At 41.3% G+C, this 19,589-nt stretch overlaps 1 protein-coding gene across 5 annotated transcripts in view; it reads right to left on the bottom strand.

Annotated features, from left to right (window-relative positions):
* The window catches only part of ECPAS (Ecm29 proteasome adaptor and scaffold), a 123,498-nt gene that overhangs the window by 23,934 nt on the left and 79,975 nt on the right, over positions 1-19,589 (bottom strand). For all 5 annotated transcript variants that reach the window (XM_066256533.1, XM_066256531.1, XM_066256532.1 and 2 more), the window contains 12 exons: positions 17,372-17,495; positions 12,326-12,471; positions 11,853-11,907; positions 11,065-11,179; positions 10,324-10,392; positions 8,898-9,015; positions 8,443-8,610; positions 6,211-6,290; positions 5,488-5,593; positions 4,210-4,257; positions 3,015-3,136; positions 890-1,040 (listed from right to left, as the gene is read on the bottom strand). In XM_066256533.1, the coding sequence (XP_066112630.1) occupies positions 890-1,040; positions 3,015-3,136; positions 4,210-4,257; positions 5,488-5,593; positions 6,211-6,290; positions 8,443-8,610; positions 8,898-9,015; positions 10,324-10,392; positions 11,065-11,179; positions 11,853-11,907; positions 12,326-12,471; positions 17,372-17,495 (1,302 nt within the window). The remainder of the gene's footprint in view (positions 1-889; positions 1,041-3,014; positions 3,137-4,209; positions 4,258-5,487; positions 5,594-6,210; positions 6,291-8,442; positions 8,611-8,897; positions 9,016-10,323; positions 10,393-11,064; positions 11,180-11,852; positions 11,908-12,325; positions 12,472-17,371; positions 17,496-19,589) is intronic.

Raw genomic sequence — 19,589 nt, 5'->3', positions numbered from 1 at the left:
TTGATATTCAATGCTGGCTTTAAGACATGAAAAACGCAGGACATTTATAGTCTCTGATGCCACAAAACCTCTCCTACAAAAATTCAAAATCACCTCATTGTGGAATATCAGGCATGAGTTAAAAAGAACGAAATAGATCTATATACAGACATGATGTACTGTTAACGACAAAAAGCAAGTAGCACAATTCAAGTCTGATTCTAAGATTAGTATGTCTGCTTGGTTTTATAAAGTTTGAAAAAAGACACAGGAAACTGTTGACTGTGGGTCCACCTCAGGAAACAAGGGGAGAGAGGACTCCTAGGGAATTACTTTCTACTCTTTGTGTTGTTTTTATTTTTCACAATAAATACACTTAATCTATAATTTAAAAAAAACTCTATAATTTTAAAAATACTATAGTATATCTAAAAAGCAGAATAATTTTAGTCTATGCCAAAGACTAGATATAAATCCTCTTTCTTGTAGGTGCAAGTGGTCCACTAAGGGGCTCTGAGGGCATAGAAAAGTAAGGCATATTGAAATGACTTGCCCAGGGCTGCAAAGTCTGAACTAGAATTTATAACTCCTAATTCTCAACACCTAGAAGAAGCCCTAAAAAAACAAGCAAACATGTACCAAAAAACTGTGTTAAATAAATGCATTTTTCTGGACAGAAGTGACATTTTCATCTGAGTCACAAAGTAGTGTATGAGCCCTCTTCCCACCCAGCCTGTGAAAGAACACTCCGTGTGGTCACAGTAATTAAGCTGTTTCAAGAGTGGTGAAAGGACCATTTAAATCAGGCAATTTGTCAAAGGACAATAGAAGGATTGTTCAGATGGACCCCAGTCCCCTAACAGGCCTCTTCCTTCATTACACTTACCAAATGCCTATGTTGTCAACTCACCTTTTCCTGGTCTGTAGCCCGGAGACTCAAATAATTGAGAACTTGGGGTTCCAACACACTCAAGGATTCTAACAGAGCTGGGATGAGTTTCGGTGCGTGTGGCTTCAGCATGGCTCCTGCACTTTTGCTGATTTTCACAAGGGTGTTAATGCTGCAGACACACAGACAACACAGAGTCCTTTTAGCAATAAGCAGCAGCCCTACAAATCTAATTATGAGGATGTTTTACAGTTTATTACATTCAGTAATATAGTCACTTGGTTATACAGCCTTGATCTTAGCACTATTTTTCTTTTTTTACTTTGTATTATTGAAATTTTCACACTTATATGAAAGTACAGAAAATCATAAATTAAATTCTATGTACTCTCCACTCAGTTCAATAATGAGTAAACTTGACCGATTTTATTTCATTTATACCGCTACCAAAATATACACAAACATACTTTTTTCCCTGCCATTGGATTACTTTGAAGCACACCCTCTAACTGAACGCCAGTATATTACTAAGAGGCAAGGACATTTTATCAATCAAAATACCAATTTATACCTAAAAATATTAATAACTTCTTTTTCATCACCCAGGATCTCAATTTCCCTATTTCACAATTTTGTTTAAGTGTTTGCTGAAATCAGATCCAGGTCCATTCACATGCAGCAATTTACTACTACATTTGGGGGGGGGGGGATGACAGAGACAGAAGGAGAGACGGAGAGAGGGACAGATAGGGACAGACAGACAGGAAGGGAGAGATGAGAAGCATCAGTTCTTCAATGCTTTTCCTTTGTTGTTCATTGATTGTTTTCTTATATGTTCCTTGACTGGGAGGCTACAGCAGAGAGAGTGATCCCTTGCTCAAGCTAGTGACCTTTGGCTTCAAGCCAGCAACCATGAGATCATGTCTATGATCCCACACTCAAGCCAGCAACCCCGCGCTAAAGCTGGTGAGTCCACACTCAAGCCAGATGAGCCTGTGCTCAAGTCAGAGACCTCGGAGTTTCGAACGTGGGTCCTCTGCTTCCCAGTTCAACACTCTATCGACTGCACCACTGCCTGGTCAGGCTACTACATTTCTTGAATTTTTTTTTAACAGAGTCCTCCCTCCTCTTTTTTCTTATAATTTATTTGACCTCACTGATTGCATCCTGATGGTGTCACTTAACATGTTTCTCTGTTTCTTGTACAGATCTGCAAGCTAAATCAAGTTCAGGTTCAATGTTTTCAAAAATTAGCATCTTCCACAGCTGGTGCTGTGCATGTCGTGTTCCATCACATCAGAATGCACATAATGTCTGCTCCTCTTTTGTGCACTGTTTGAAGTGATCGGTGGAGTCAAGTTTGGTTAGCTTGAACCATTCATTCATTATAAAGTTCCCCATCAGCATTTCACCAGTGGATTTAGGAGCCACTAATGATCACTGCCTAGATTATTTTACTGAGGATAGTAAAACAATGACATCCTAATTTTATCATTCCTTTGCATTTGTTAGGTGAATCCTTCTGAAAAAAAACTGCCTCATCAACTATGTGGTTATGATGAAATACTGTTGTACAATCGATCTGAACTTATTTTAAAAAATGAGTGAAATAAAAATGGAATAAAGTTCCTAGATAGAATTTTAGCTTAAAAACAAACAAAAATAATACAAACTGGATCCTTCTCTGTTGATTTTAACTTAAAACAGCGATTTATGTCTAAATGGATTAAGTGTATTCTTTTAATATTTAATTACTGCAGGGGGTAGACAATTTATTTTAACCTAATAAACAGTTTAGGTTTAAGTTCTGCAATGTTACGAAATGGTATACCCAACAAGCGAGCACCCAAGGGCCCGTGGCACAACAGGAAGATGTGTTTGCTGGGTACAGACCAGTGAAAATTTTTTAAGAACACTCTACTCAAGGTTGAGGCTAAATGGCAAAATGCTGGTCAAAAGCAAGATTCCCATGAGAATGTTCCTGTGAAAATGTTCCAGGTCTTTTAACAAGTGTTCCTTCTTGGGTTATTTTGGGTTCTCCATAACTCATTTTCCATACATTCAAATCTACCAAAGAAACCAAATTCTACTAAATGACTAGGAACTAAGTAAACCCAAAATGTTCATTTCATCAGCTGAGTCACACCTGAGGGCTCGAACTTCTGTCACAGGACTCATCATTCCTTTGTCCAGAAGGCAAGGCAGGAGGGCCGCAATGGTTCTCTGGCCAGCTGCTCCTTTGGCAGGGTCACACATTTTCACACAAACCTTACACACAAAGAAGAGAGAAATTAGTGAAACTGACCCTTCACTCAACACTTCCTACTTCCCACATCCACAGAAAAGGATTAGTGAATCCACTTTCTATGGCACTACAGAAAGAAACGGAGGAATGAGATCTAGGATTGAGCCCTATGTCTTTCAATAAACCAAATGGATAATTTGGTAATGCATTTTACTTTCTAAGCTTTAGCCTTCTAATTTGTGAAATAGGAAACCAGTGAAGATGAAATGAGAACATTTATAAGAAAGTATTTAACAACATAACCTAGAATGTATTAAATCCCCTATATATCACAAAATCAAGTTCAAATGGAAAACTAGTTTCAAAAAACTTTCCAAACTCATATACAAGGCCAGATTAACACAAAAACACAGCAATAACAAAGAGGAAAATCAGATGTTGCTTAATCTAAATGAGTAATGTGTTCTCCAGTGTCAAATAAAAGTCCTACCTTATATCAGGGGTAGTCAACCTTTTTATACCTACCGCCCACTTTTGTATCTCTGTTAGTAGTAACATTTTCTAACCGCCCACCGGTTCCACAGTAATGGTGATTTATAAAGTAGGGAAGTAATTTTACTTTATAAAATTTATAAAGCAGAGTTACAGCAAGTTAAAGCATATAATAATAATTACTTACCAAGTACTTTATGTGGGATTTTTGTTAAGTTTGGCAGAATAAATCTTCATAAAACAACTTACTCTAGTTAAATCTATCTTTTTATTTATACTTTGGTTGCTCCACTACCGCCCACCATGACAGCTGGAGCGCCCACTAGTGGGTGGTAGGGACCAGGTTGACTACCACTGCCTTATACAAAGATCCCAAAACAGCTCACCATTTAAAAGATCAGAGATATATTCGTTAAAAATACTAATAGGTATTCTAGTGTAACAGCACCAGTTTTTCATTCATTGTAAGAACAATGAACTATAACATGACACCAATTAAATTTCTGCAACTAAATTTCATTTTATATGATGAAAAATAAGTCATTACCACAGTCACTTAGAACCCTGTCCCATTTCACCCCCAAGGTAAGATAAAAGTTTTCACCTTGCTCAGAGTTTTCAGAGCTAGTTCTGCTGCTTTTCGTACAGATTCCTAAAAGTGAGAAAAGTGGCATCATAAAAGTTAGTTTCTTTCCACAATGCGTAACTGCCTCTGACTCAACAGAGATCAGTGAAAAGTCCTACTTCAGTACCTGGTGAAAAATAGTGTTTCATTAGGCTCTTTGCCCACCAGGGAACATATTACTATAGAATATGTTTCTATAATACATATGTGTATTATAGATATATATTATACACACACACACACACACACACACATGCTTGTTTACTTATCTACTTTAAATTAGGTATGACCTATTTTGACCTTACAAAAATATAGCTACTATATATAACATTTAGTTTAGAAACTAAATATATTATAAAAGCAAGTATAAAGATATTTGTGAGGATTCTAAGGGACCTAAAAAAAAATCTCTAATGAATAAACAATAAAAGGCAAAACTGAAATGCTAATTTTAGTGATAACATATGAAAATATCTAAAATTTATATTACCCAGGAAAAATTCAGAGGAATTGGTCACATTATTTGGGAATGACTGATCCAATTTATGAAACTTTTCAAAGTAGAGAAATCCTGAATTATTTCTAAACTGTTATCTGTTCCTAATCAATACCATGAGATCTCTACTGAAAGAAAGTTAGTCAGTAACCACCTTTTTTAAAAAGTCAATTCAATTTAGATCTAAAGATGCCCAACCTTGCAAATTCACAGACACATCAAGACTTAAACTTTGGGAAGGACTTGCAGTCTTTAAAAATTATCTGGATATTGACCCTGGCCAGTTGGCTCAACGATAGAGCATCGGCCTGGCATGTGGAAGTCCCGGGTTTGATTCCCAGTCAGGACACACAGGAGAAGCGACCATCTGCTTCTCCACCCTTTCCCCTCCTCCTTCTCTCTTATCACTATCTCTCTCTTCCCCTCCAGCAGCCATGGCTCGAAAAGTTTGAGCAAGCTGGCCCTGTGCGCTGAGGATGGCTCCATGGCCTCTCCTCAGGCACTGAGATGGCTCAGTTGCCGAGCAACGGAGCAGCAGCCCCAGATGGGCAGAGCACCACCCTGTAGGGGGCTTGCCAGGTGGATCCCAGTCAGGGTGCATGTGGGATTCCATCTCTCTGCCTCCCTACCTCTCACTTCACTAAAATAAATAAACAAACAAATAAATAAATAAAATTGTTTGGATACTGAATTTTAAAATAGACAACCATACAAATTTTAACAATTTCAGTTTAAGCTATTCTATAAATAATGATTTTTACCTTTATATCATCTTGTACTCTAAAAAGAGTTTCCCAAATTTCTGGAAGTTTATCAATGATGTCATCTAGGGGTCTTCCTCTCAATATATCATTCAGAGCCAAACAGCTGAAAATAAACAATTTGGTTTCAAATATATGATTAAGAAAGCTCAATATTTTACTTTGAAACATTCATATCAAACAAGAATATAGATTCTGCCTACCTGTTGAGTCCTAACCTTACCCCAACTAAAGAGAACAATGGCTAATCTCACCTTGGTGCCTTGAATATACCCAGACAAATGGCATTTACAATCATCAAATGTCCGTCTCCTACAACTACGACACAATCACTCTGAGACGATGCATCATTTTTTCACTTAGCAGTGTACCCCCAGGACTTAGCACTCTGCCAAGCACACAGCAGGCACTGACTATAAATTAGGTATGTACACATAAATCCTCCTCTAACAAAGTCATGAGAGCATATATCTTGATGTCTAATAATTTATCAAGTGGCCATCTATATACTTTTTAAATTTCATACTTATAAAAACTAAGACATCTTAGAAAAACCACTGACTAGAGTTTAAATATTTAAATAATAATAACTGTCTAATCCAACCAAAATATGCTTTTTAGTAGCTTTAATTTACTCCTTTGGCACAAAGTATAAAACTTGGAAACTTGAAGAAAAAATAATTCAATTGCATTTAACTAGTTTTGTATTTCCAAAAATGGTACCTGGATTCTCGAACTCGCCACATATTACTAGTGAGATTCTTTACCAAATCTTGAAGAATTTCCTTCAAATACTTATCCACCTAATGACAAAAGTAAAAAGATAAAATCAAAAACGCAAAATCTCTCACTTCTCAGTCTTTTGGCTAAGATGGAGTGTAAAAATGCAAAATCTATCATAATCAAAATTATCCCCTCTCTCAAGCGCCTGACCATGTTTCTGTATGTAAGAGACTGGATATCACTCTGGGCCTCTCAGTCCATGATTCTCTCCTCACTTTGGTTACTAAATGCTGTCAGACTAATCACCTAAAATGCACACTTGGCCCTCTCATTTCCTCAGTGCACGAGAATAAAGTCCAATCACCTGGACATAAATAAGCAGTCCTCTGTGACTCACCCAGCTCCAAAGGTCCATATTCTGTCTCACAACCATTTCTTGGCACATACAACCTCTACGACTATGACCTCCATCCATCTCCTACTTGCTTAACTAATGAATCTTGTCCTTCAAGTTTCAAATTAAGCGTCACATTCACAGAAAAGACTGGCCTACTCCCCTCTGTGTTCCTGCAGCACATTCTTAAGTACGTGTCAGTCCTCATAATAACTGTGCTGCTCCATCACAGTGAGAGCTCAAGAGAGGACAATGTCTCACTTGTCTTTGCCTCCCTGGTATCCTGCACCGGGTCTAGCACATAAAGAAATATTATAACTGCTCAGAAACAAAGATGACTTTAACCTCTTAAGCCTATCTATTCTTATATACACTTGTCAATCTGGTAATGACCAGCTGAAGGTGGACTCCGTCTCAGTGCTGATCCAGAGAACCTCAGAACTTACAGCTTTTCCCCCTTTACTCATGTAAAAGGTTTGTTAGCCTCACCTATATGTAAGAACACCAAGACAGAGGAGTAAACTCACCTAAGATTTAACAAAAGGATGTCTTTCTATAGCCACTTCTCTCAACATTCTCCAGTGATCACCATCCACACCTGTGACTTTACCTTTCACTCATACAGAGATAACACTTGAGAGCTTAGGCCTCAGGCCCTGAACTCAGATTATAAAGCAGAAGACCCTATTAGGTCCTGACTGAGCCAGTGGTACCAAATAACTTCCTAGAGCAAATGACTCAGTCACCTTTCAGGGGGACCCCTGAGTACCTACCACCACGAACAGGAACACACTCAACCTACAACCAGACTAAAGAGAGAGGAAGGGCCCACAGCAGATGCAGGAACTAAAAAGGTATAATAAGGATCATAAATTTATTTAAAGTAAATTCTGAAGTCACTAAAGGATTTCAACCCAAAATGGCACCATCCACTTTGCATTTTTCAAAAATCACCTTTACTGCTGATAATTAAGTGAAGGAAGGCAAACAGACAAGAAAGATAACAACCTGTTCCTCATGAAAAAATCAAGAAGAGAATGGGTTCAAGGAACACTCTGGAAGCAGAATCAACAGAATATGCCACTGGATTCAGTTGTGGGTGGGGATAAAACAGAAAAAATTCACAAGGATGACAGTGAGTTTTGTGGCTTGAGTAAATGGAGGAGTGCTGAGAACAGAGAGGGAAGGTTGTTTTTCCTATTCTAGACATGCTAAATCTAAGTCTCTTGAAATAACATCGAAGTTAAAATGTCAAGCAACAGTTAAACATGCAAGTCAGAAGCACAAGTCTAGTCTAAGCCAAGAATATAAAATTGGGAACCATCACAAGAAATGCCCTGGAACTAATGAGCTCATCTAGAATGATAAAGTTGAGAGAGTAAAAGGTCCTCAGAGGCAAGGCCGGAGTGAAGAGTCCTACTAAGAGTGGAAATGAGTACAGGAAGTGGCCAGATGACAGAAAACTAAGAGAGAAAAACCAAATGGAAATTGCCTACTTCCTGTCTATCTCCTCAACTAAGTCACCTCCCTGAAGGCAGAAGCATGAGCTGCTGTGTTCTCCACTGCACCTCTGGTACCTACCAACACACAGCACTCCGCTCGTGGGAATACACTGCCATTTCCTCACCCGCCACCCAACGGACAATTTAGATTGCTTTCATTTTTGAGATTTCAATATATGTTGTCATGACCATATTTGAAACTGAAAGAAGAAAGCAAGCAAGAAAAAAAAGAATTTTTATCTGTTTAAACAAGTAAGTATACAAAGTAAGAAAGAGAGACAGGCACTGGGTTGAAGTCTGGTACATATCTTCGACAAGGGGTTCCCAGAGACTTGCCGTGGATTTGTCAGTGACCAACGCGTTCCAAATGCTCGTCATGGCCTGTCGAATGGCCAGGTTAGGGTCAAACTGGTAACGATAGAGACGAGGCACCAGCTGAGGCAGGAAAGGAGCCAGCTGCTCTCCGGCTCGGGCAGCGATCACATTAAAGCCAAAGGCAGCACCCTTAAGAAATAAGATGAGGTGGGTCAGACACATCTGTTGCAGTAAAATATTAACATATTCAGCATATGACGATCACAGAACTCTCCCTCCCAAACTTGTCCCTGGATCACGCCTCATTTCCTGAGTGCCCCAGCTTTACCCATCAAGACAGCAGCCGTGTGGTGGTCTGACTCTCTAATCACAGACTTGCACAAAACACACTGCATATCAATCACTGTTCACCAATGGAACAGATTTGGTTTGAGAGGAAAGTAAAAAATAAAAACTGTCCAGTGATAGTAACTTACCTTCCTAGAGTTCCACATTGCATGATGGTTGGCTAAATTCATAAATTTATACACCAGATCTGGCTTACTAAGATCACTGGCCAGAGAACAAAGCTCCTTGTATGTAGAAAGGCCCTGGCTTGGAATCAAACAAACAAAAGGTATGAATAATGTATCACTCTGTCTCTGGCCTAATGAAAATTACATCCCCTATATGACTAGGACAACTTAAAATCATGTTTCCACTCAATGTGCAGTTCTGAGTTATCTCATCACAACAGAGGCAGAGAACCAGATTGCAAAGAATATAAGGAGTCACCTAATTCAATAATCAACAATGCCGGTAAACAGCCTCAACACGCCTGCAGCTCTCATGGAGGTGAAGCCCCCCACCCGGGAGGCAGCGCGTGATTCTTCATTACATTGTGCACGGATCTCTCACAATCATGAGACTGACTTGAAGTAACTTGTCTTCCCTCAGTCATTTCTAACTAGAGCACACCAACCCTGGTAATAACATCTCTCAAATACTTGGCTGTTTGTGTTAGTTAAATCTGTAAAGAGTGAGCACTTTTTAACAACTTCAGAGTTTAGAGGGTGAGTGAGGAAATGGGAACTACTTTGGGATGTGAAAACAGTGCCCTAGGAGAGAACAGCAAGGACAGAGCAAATGGCTGTTTTCTGAGGCTGCAGATGATCCTGCAGCCTAGCCCCCAGCCTGGTCCCCACAGGCCCCCAGCCAGGCCCCCCGCCCAGCCAGGCCCAGGAAGCCACACAGCTTTACCTGAGGATTTCTTAGAGGAAAAGCAAATGTGACCACAATGGAATAACAACCAAGGAGGTAAGGCTCTAGGAATTAATTGGAAATGCTCAATTGACAACTCTAAGACCTCAAGTCCCCTAGAACCTCCCCAAACACTAGGTGCAGAGGATGCCCAGCTATGCTGCCAGACTGCCTCCCTCACCTGGGATTCACTGGGTGGGAGCTGACAGAACTTCCCTCTGTCCAAGCCAGGTCCCCTCCCAGAGCAGCCCACCAGCAATGGCGAGGCCGATGAAGGGACATAAAGGCCTGGCCCCTCAAGGCAAGAAACTCTACAGGGCCATCCAAGGCCAGCTCCAGAGCTCCTCCCAAGGTCAGCATCTGCTTAAGTGCTGATAGTAGTAGGTCAGCTCCCCTGGGGCCACTGGTCCCATTCAGCTTCCTTGCTCCACAGGGTGATGATGGGGGGGGGGGGGGCACTCTATAATAACCAGCTAGCACACTAATCCAATCTCCACTTCAGAGGCTGTTTCCCAGGAAACCCAATCTATAACACTAGGCTTCTCCCACAGAAGTTTTTTTCTTCCACTGACACATTTTCTAGGAGGATGGAAATCAACTTTGTGAGTGCTCTCTTCAAACTAAAGATGTCCACGATGACTGATCAATGGATTTCACACTTACCCATCAGGTGTTTTGCCAAGACCTCCCCCTTGAAATACCACAGTCTCTCCAGAGACTTCATGTTTAGTTCTAAAACAAAACAACATTAAAAATTTAAATTAGACTCAAATTTTTCATAGCAGCATTCAAACTAATTGATACATTTCATCTGCAAAGCGATAAAATCAAATTCCCTGTCAAGTAGCTTCAAGTGCAAGATGTCAAAGCTGACTTCTCCTTTCCATCAGCCTAAGAATTTTGTAAAATGAAGTCTAGAATAAACAAATAAATAAACCCCAATATAAAAGACATCCAATACAAAGTTGCACAGAATAAAATGTGACCTCACATTAAAAACTATCCTTCCTACAAGGAAGGCAACATGAAACAGCAAGCAATTCAATTACAAGAATGATGTCCTCTCTCATACTTAGATCAGACATTGAGTGAGAGGCAAGCTTCCTCTCCATATCTGCATTTCTATTTAGCCAACAGAAATCACAGTATTTTTGTAACCCAATTCTTTAAATGTCCTGAGATCATTTAATTTTCAAAATCTGACATACTGGCAGGCTTCTAAACAGTATATGCTGGATAATTAAACTGCTAGCCACAGCATAACAATAACTGACTTGCAATTTAGAAAAGGTTTAATGAACAGAAATATAGAAAAGCTGAATTTTCCTTCTTGCACTACATATTCTCAGCATGTGCAAAACTCGCACAACGTGTTGGATTCTAAGCTTTTCAGGTTCACCATACCTTTTGCCAGTCATAAGTGTTTCTACAAGTGTAGAAACCAATTCCTGTTGATCTTGTTCATTGCCCAGTTCATACACCAACCCAAGGCCTTTGGAAGCAACATCTTGGCTAAGCTCTGCACAAAAGTCAGACAAAATAATATTACTTAAAGAAAATTTTGTGTAGTGGCTGTCAAGTTGAAATTTTTAAAAACTTGTCACATTAACCCAAAATAATATCAAAGTAAAGATACATAAGCAGAATCAACCTGCCTATTTCGTTAAAAATGTTTAAATCATCTCAATGACATGGCCCCCAAAAGTCTCTGTAAATGAGGACTACATTCACAGAAGATCCAACGCACAAGCCACGTCAACACTGCTGGGCCTCAGTGTGCAGCGCGTGGCAACAGGGGATGGATGGACCCCAGCCACACGTGAGGGGCAGACAGCCTCACGGCATTTCAATACAACCACATCCAACTTTCTTTAGATGGAAAGTCAACACAAGGCCATATGTTTAAATAATTTATAAAACTTAAGCTACTATAAATGCCTCCCACACATATCTTTGCTCTCTCCTGGCTTAGATCATAAAGAGGAAAGGAACCGGAAGTAGAAGGAAGCTATTATTTAGTAGAAGGAACTAAAGTTAAAGAAGGCCTCAGCTCCATTTATAAATTAAAAACTGAAAAGTGTGATTTACTTAGAAAATAAATAAGGATCAAGTTTCCTGTATCCTTCTTTCATGTTCATTAATATATTTTTCTCCAAAATTTGAAATATGAAGTTTGGAAGTCAAATATTTACCATCATTTTCTGACAAAACGGACACAAATGCGCTCTGAATTTCTTTAAGATGAGACTGAAAGAAGAAAAAAGGCACTGAGAAAACCGAAACTCTAGCTCTGCGGTGACTAAGAATCTTGCCCTCAGGACACACAACACCTACTAACCGTAGGCCGCAAGGCGGTCTCAAGCCCTGCTGTGCTCTCACTCTCCTCTACGAGGGCGGCCAGCAGGCAGTCGGAGCCCAGTCCGAGCCTCCCCATCCGCACCGCCATTCTGGCTGTATGCCTCCTGGTTCAGAACCATCGTCCAGCCAGCATGTGCCAGGCTGCCACCCTTCATTCCCTCACGCACAGCCTACTTCAACACATCGGCTATTACATTAGTTAGTGACCCTCACACCTTCGTACACTTTCCTTCCTGCCACCCTTCAGTTGTGAGTATCACACAGTGGCCTCTCTGGGAGCACTGATCACATCTGCCGCACGGCTCACCTTCACTTCTTCATGGCTACTTAGCTTCCTCACAAGGGAGAGGAGCCAAACGCAGGCCGCCTGCCGCACGTGTGGGTTGGGGCTGACGATTTGCTTATTCAAAATCACATCCAACACCCAGGGGACCACATCATTCACTCTGGCTCCTGGGGAAAAGCAAAGAATGATAAGAAAAAGTTAAAATAACTGAATATAGTTTCCTGAATAAAATAAATATTAATCAACATTTACTCAATAAAATAATCACATAACATTAAAATCTAAATGACTAAGGTATTTAAATCAAGTGCTGAAGGAACTGAGAATTATTCATGTCAGAACCTACCTTTCAAAGGTACTCAGGTAAGTTCAGTTCCCTAGAATGAAAAATTATCCCCATAAGGGGGAAGCTATGCATCATGCAGGGGCAAGGCGCCTACGGGAAACCTCTGTACCTTCCTATTAACTCTGCTGTGAGCCTAAAACTTCTCTTTAAAAACTAAGTATTTAGAAAAACATTCTCCCCACTCTCTTCTCTTTCTCTGCTCTGTCTTTCCCATCCCCCTCTAAAAAACGAGCACACAAATCACCTTCTTTTGCTTCACTTTCCCTACAGCAACTATGCCATTTATCTCCTTTCCTGTCTTACCTCAGGGTTCCCAAGTCAACACCACTGCCAGTCCAGGCTGGACAGCTGGTTGTGGGGAGCTGTCCTGATCTAGCAGCATCTGGGACCCACAAGCACTGGACAGCCATCGCACTGACCCTGCTCACATGTCCCGACATTACCAAATGTCCCCTGTGGGGCAACATCTTTCTCTTCTAGTTGAGAACCGCGGCTCTACATTAAAGCATTTCAAAATAGTTCTCTCTACTCACAGTCTACATTTTTCTCTCCTGTTACTTTTTGCTGAACCCATTCAAAAACCAGGTTTTCACCTTTTCTACTCCATAAAAATTACTTGTAAGAGTCAGCAATTACCACCCTGTTGCTAACTTGAATGACTACTTCTTGCTTCTCATCCTAACTGACCTGCCAGCGGTACAGATGGGCAGTTGACTGCCCATCCACCCCCACCACACACCTCTTCACCGATTTTCTTCACTTTGCTTCCAGGACCCCTATTTCAGAGTCTCCTTTTCAAGGCGCCTATTTATCAACTACCAAACCTGAACTTTAGGGAACCCCCGAGCTCCTTTGTTGGGCTTCTCTTTACCTGCTTGCTCCCTTAGGGATCATATCTAGGTTCATGGCTTTAAATGCTATCTTTACATGATCCTCTTAAATACCTTGCAACCTGGAACTCCTCAAAATTCCATACTCATCCATCCAACTGGATGAGTAGGCGGCGTTTCCGCCCTCCCCGCACCACTCCACCAAAGCCATCTCCCACGGCCTCCCCAGCTTAAGGAGTGACTCCATCCTGCTAGCTGCTCACGGCAAAAACTTCCAAGTCAACCCTGACTCCTCCAACACTTCACATCCTATCCAACAGGAAATCCTACTGGCACAACTTTCAAGTTTCTGTAAGCATCCATTTTGCACTGACTCCATGCTACCACCGTTCCCTCTCTCCTGGAACTCTGCAATAGCCTCCCAGCTGTCCTCCTTGTTCTGCCCTTGCCCAGCTTGATCTACTTTCTACACAGCTCTAGAATGGACCTTCCAAAGTATAAGTCCAATCAGGAGTCTCCTCAGCTCACAATCCTGCAATGGCTTCCTCTCAAAGGTTCCACAATGGCCCACAATCTCCTCGTGATCTGGCTTTGCACTGCCCCTCTGACCTCATCTCTGACCCCTGTCTCCTCACATACTCTGTTCCAGTCCCACTGGCCTCAAACACATTCATGCTTCAGAGCCTTTGCAAATGCCACTGCTTCTGCACGGACTGCTCTTCCCCAAGAGATCCACACTGGTCTCTCCTTACCCTCTTCAGGTCTTCACTGCAAAACACCTTCCTGAGAAGAGGTGCCCTCTGCACCAAAATGACTGCCCACATTTTATCTACCACTTTTTCTGCTTTACTTTTCCCCACAGCACTTATCACCAATTAAATATTTTTAATTTTTTGATGATTTTAGAGAGGAGGGGGAGAGATACAGACAGAAAGAAACATCAACCTGTTCCTGTATGTGCCCTGACTGGGGATCAAACTCACAACCCTTGCATATCAGGACGACGTCAAACTCACCGAGCTATCCGGCCAGGGCAGCACTCACTACCATTTAGCATGTTGTATGTTTTCCCTTAACTTACGCTGCTTCTTGCCAAATCCCCCATTACAATGTACGCTCCATGAGAGAATTTGACTGTCTAATCATTCTTGCACCTAGAACTGTACCTGGCTCATACTAAGCACTCAATAAATATATACTGAACTAATTTATTACTTAATGCCCGGTGGCTATGAAAAAAATTTACAAGTAGACAAATTACTTTGTTTCCAGGGAAAATAGCTTCAAAAGGGTCTTAGGAAGTCACTTATTTTAAAGAAAACAAAACTGTAGATTTATCACTATCTGAAATAGAAAAGGTAAGACAACACATTTGGATTATTTGTAAAATGAAAACAAAGAACTACCACCTTGAAAACTAACTAGTCACTCATCCCCTAATTCACTCCACGCAGGCATTCGAAGTCTGAGCCGAGCCTTCCTGCAAACACTTCTCAACCTCTCTTCTCGGTTCCCTCTTGGTTGGGCTCCTCCCCTTTCAGTTGTCATTAACTCTGATCTCTCCTTAGCCTCAGTCTGGGACAGTTTCCCTTCCCTGCCTGCACTGGGTTTAGGAAATGGCATAGAAATAGTGTTAGCATTAGTTGGGATATGGATAGAGAGAGAGAATGGCTTTAAGGAATAAAGAAGGCAAACCGCTACAGAAGGGGAGAGGAGGAAGGAAAGATAATTTCAGGTTTAGACACACAGAAACACTGATGCCTATGGGACCTCTGTCTGAAAATCCTGACAAACTGTTGGCAATACAGCTCGGCAGTGGAAGACAATGGTTCTAAGGAGATATACTTTGGAGGTCATCAACAGGTACTGAAGTAAGCTGCAGGTGTGGGTGAAATGGGATACCCCAACACCAATTAGGGGTGCAGAGGAAAAAGAGCCAGTGAAGAAAAAAGAGGAGAAGTCCAACAGAGGTAAGAAGAAAACCAAGGAAACCAGTCTTGCAAAACAAAGAGAAAAATGTTGCAAGAAAGAGTGGCCTATATACTAAAGGCCTGTGTGAAAATGTAACCCAATAACTAAACTAAAAACAAAACAAACAAAAAAAAAACAGGTAAAAGATTTCAGAAAGTATGAAATGGGTAAGAGAGGACCCTAAGAGAAAGAGGATCTAGAATCCAACTCACAAAGTCTGGAAAAGGCCTGAAGAAGGTAGAGCCCTCTTAGCAGACATGTGCACTTACATGGGAATCCTGGATATAGAAAGAGGTAGTAGGTGCTAAGCTACTCATTAGTCACATTAATCAAGTTCTCAGAGTCAGATACTTCCCCATAACCACAACTGTAGCTGCCTCCAGTTCTCCTATCTGGGCAACAACACTGACCAAATTAATAAGCCTTATTAGATTCTCACAATGTGCCAGGTTCTGTGTCACATGCTTGAGATACTAAAATGGCTAAGAAATAGGACCTAAGTAGCTTCTCAAATGCTGTTCCTTCTATTCAAATCGGGATTAGTGCAGTGTAACAAAAACATTCAAACAGCTGAGAAACAGTTGAGAATGACAAACAGAACACAGATGATCACTATTCGGATCCAAGATCCATCATCATCCACTTCTCCACAAAATTTTGTTTTCTTTTCCCTAAATATTTAAAGACAGAAAAACCTCCCCACTTACTGAACATTTTGATACTCTTTTGGATGAGCAAAAAGCCCAGGATCCAATGTTCCAAGAAAAGCTGAGGCAACACAGAGGAAGTTGACAAGTCTGATGACTGGCCTAGGTACCTCACTATTAACCTTCATTTGCTTAAGTCACTATGTAGAAACCCATGGACTCAGAAACACACCTCATAGCAACTCCACTCTCCAGCTTGAGCCCTGGCTCTGTTAAGCCTCTGACACCACCTCTCACATGCAAAATGAGAATTTCTACTTCTGACTGGCTGCCTACTTAACAACCATCACTTCCCTTCCCTTCCTGGAGTTTCTTCTTCCTTCTATCCAAATTCTTCCTTACCTTGCTTTATATGCTGTCAAAGAGAAGCCTCAGAGAATTGACTCTACACGGCTTCCATCAAGCCACAGTTCCCCTAATTAGAGTGCGAGGACAAGTGTGTTCTCTACTTCCTGTAAATCTCTTCATGGTAACTAATGCAACAATAGGCGAACAAGGAAGCAGGTAAATCACAGCAGTGTTAAATGTTAACTATCACACTAAGTACAACAACTAAATTAACATATTCATGATGGAATACAATTCATAATGGAATCATTACCACGAGAACACTCTTTACTTTTCTCAACTGACAGAGAAAATAAAAACTTGATGACTTTCCATTTGTTTTAAAGACAGAAAATAAGTTCTTGTTTAAATAATTCAGTATATTTTCAATTCCAAATTCAAATCAAACCACAAGACCTATGACATCATAGGATCTATAAAAGAAATCAGAAACTGCCCACTCCCTCAACTACACAGGTCCCTAAAGACAGGTGTTCCTTCAGTACAGAGGCACCTGGTGGTGAGCAGAGGACACCGAGGCTTCATCGTGTGTTAAAGGATCATGGGACACGTCATTTGGAAACTGCTATGCCTACACTTAGAAAATTGGCTAAACACACCAACCCTCATGAAAAGAACACAAACTTGAGTGTAACCCAGAGCTAAGTCCCTGCTTGCTTGCCAAAGGACTAAAAAAACTTCTCACTCCTGACATGCTCACTCTCCTTTAACCAATTATTTTCTTGGCCGGATCAAACTAAACCAGATACAAATATCTGAAAAAGAGTTAAAATGGAATGTATAATTTTTTCTGCGTTCAATGTTGATGCAGAGAACAGAAGAAGGTTCTTGACGATTACAAATGGACTGGCTGAACATGCGGTACCAGCAGGGGGGGTGTACTCGTCTTCGGTCACCAGCCAGGCGTCTCGCGCGGCCACAGAACTGGTCCCTATCGCAGCACTGGTGATGGCTTCGCCGACAGTGAACTGGAGTTCTATCTGCTTGGCCTGCAATGAAGGAAACAGAGCCATGAATCAGAGAGAACGCTTCCCACAACATCTATTTGCTGGAAAGGCTGCTTAATACCCTGTTTCTCAGCATGCTTCCTTTTCATGCTTTTGCCTGGACTGCTTTCAACTAACCTGGGTGAGGGAATGAAGAAGGAAGGGTGACTTGGACATCTTTTTCCAAGTCCCTGTTGCACCCCTCAGCCCAAGTACAGAACCACAACACAATGACTTGAACCTCTGGCAGCAGGATACCGGGCGGAAGGCACCGACTGAAGCCACCGGTCTCAGCGCAAACCCTCGCTCTGCCTCACCAGCTGCCTGCCCTACTCCAACTCCCAGTCTCAACTGCTCATGAGCAATATGAGCATAATACCACCGCCCACCTCGTCAGGCTGGAAGGGTTAAATGAGGTGACCGTACAGAAAGCTCCAGGTGGACACCTCATTTCCAGTAACTGCAACAATAAATAGCAGCCACTGTAATTTATTAACAACTCCTCTTTGCAATCTTAAATTATATGATTTTATATTTAAATGGATCAGAAAAAACAGAGAATAATAAAGCATATGTGGTAAAGTGTTAAAATTTGGTAACTCTGGATAAAGGGTATAAGAGAGTTCTTCACACTATTCTTAAAATTCCACTGCAAGTTTAAAATTGTTTCAAAAATCAAATGCTGGAAAACTTCTATACAGAAGTTTTTCCGATTTTTAAAAATTCGATTTCGAAGTTTTGACATGCTTCACGATTATGAATCACTGACTCCACACGGAACCAGGTCGTAGTTCCCTCCGGCACTGTTCTGTGTGCACCATGACCAGGAAGGAATCGACAACCGGGGACACAAGGATACAGAGCAGGCTGCGTGGGGGAACCAAAGGCGGCTCCAGTCGGGATGAGGTGTCAGTGCTCCTCTGAGAAAAAGGGGTGTAAGGGCGTCAACCCCAGCTTCCCTGCTCAAAGGCTTCCCTTGGCAACTCTAAACTGAGAAAAAGCTATTTCAACGCAGAGAATCTGATATCAGAGATTCATTTTGTGTGCCTCATTTTCATGAGTTGCATTACAAACAAAACCCAAACCCCTCACCTCACTAATGAATGACACACTATCTGGACTTTAAATATTTCAGAAATATAAAAAAAAAATTTTTTTTTTTTTGTATTTTTCTGAAGCTAGAAACGGGGAGAGACAGTCAGACAGACTCCCGCATGCGCCCGACCGGGATCCACCCGGCATGCCCACCAGGGGGCGATGCTCTGCTCCTCTGGGGCGTCGCTCTGTTGCGACCAGAGCCACTCTAGTGCCTGGGGCAGAGGCCAAGGAGCCATCCCCAGCGCCTGGGCCATCTTTGCTCCAATGGAGCCTCAACTGCGGGAGGGGAAGAGAGAGACAGAGAGGAAGGAGAGGGGGAGGGGTGGAGAAGCAGATGGGCGCTTCTCCTGTGTGCCCTGGCCGGGAATTGAACCAGGGACTTCTGCACGCCAGGCCGACGCTCTACCACTGAGCCAACCGGCCAGGGCCATAAAAATTTTTTAATGAAATAAAAATAGGAGTATAGAGATCCATGATATTATCTCTTTACTTTTGTGTTAAAATTTTCCATACTAAAATATTTTTTAAAAACTTTAAGACTTTGTCCTATGAAGCTATTTGCTTCTGACTGATGCATTTTTTCATTCTATACTTCTAAACTCTTAATGGTTTCAACAGCAAGTTAAAATTACAAATAAACCTTCATGTATTTAAACAAAACTAGAAGAAACCCTGCTCTCTCATAAATTAAAAAAAAGTGAAAGATGGACAAGTAGGTATTATAAGCTTTCCCCAAGTGGTTACAAAGTCAGTGACATCCAGGGAGAACTTGATGTGGGCATAATTCACGATCAAAAAATCACCTTCAAATATGGAGGTCAGAATCCAGAGACCTGAATTTAAATACTGACTCTGTCACTCTGCTGCCTTGTCCTCGGCCCCAACTCTCTCCTCTCCCCCTCCATCCTTCAAGGGCCAGCAGCAGCCTCACCTCAACAAAACCCACACCAATTCTCCTGACAGAAGTGCCCATACCTCCTTTATGAGTCTACTGCTTTA

The sequence above is a fragment of the Saccopteryx bilineata genome, chromosome 2, assembly GCF_036850765.1.
Source record: "Saccopteryx bilineata isolate mSacBil1 chromosome 2, mSacBil1_pri_phased_curated, whole genome shotgun sequence".
Lineage (NCBI taxonomy): Eukaryota > Metazoa > Chordata > Mammalia > Chiroptera > Emballonuridae > Saccopteryx > Saccopteryx bilineata.
This window is presented reverse-complemented; position numbering and strand designations above follow the sequence as displayed.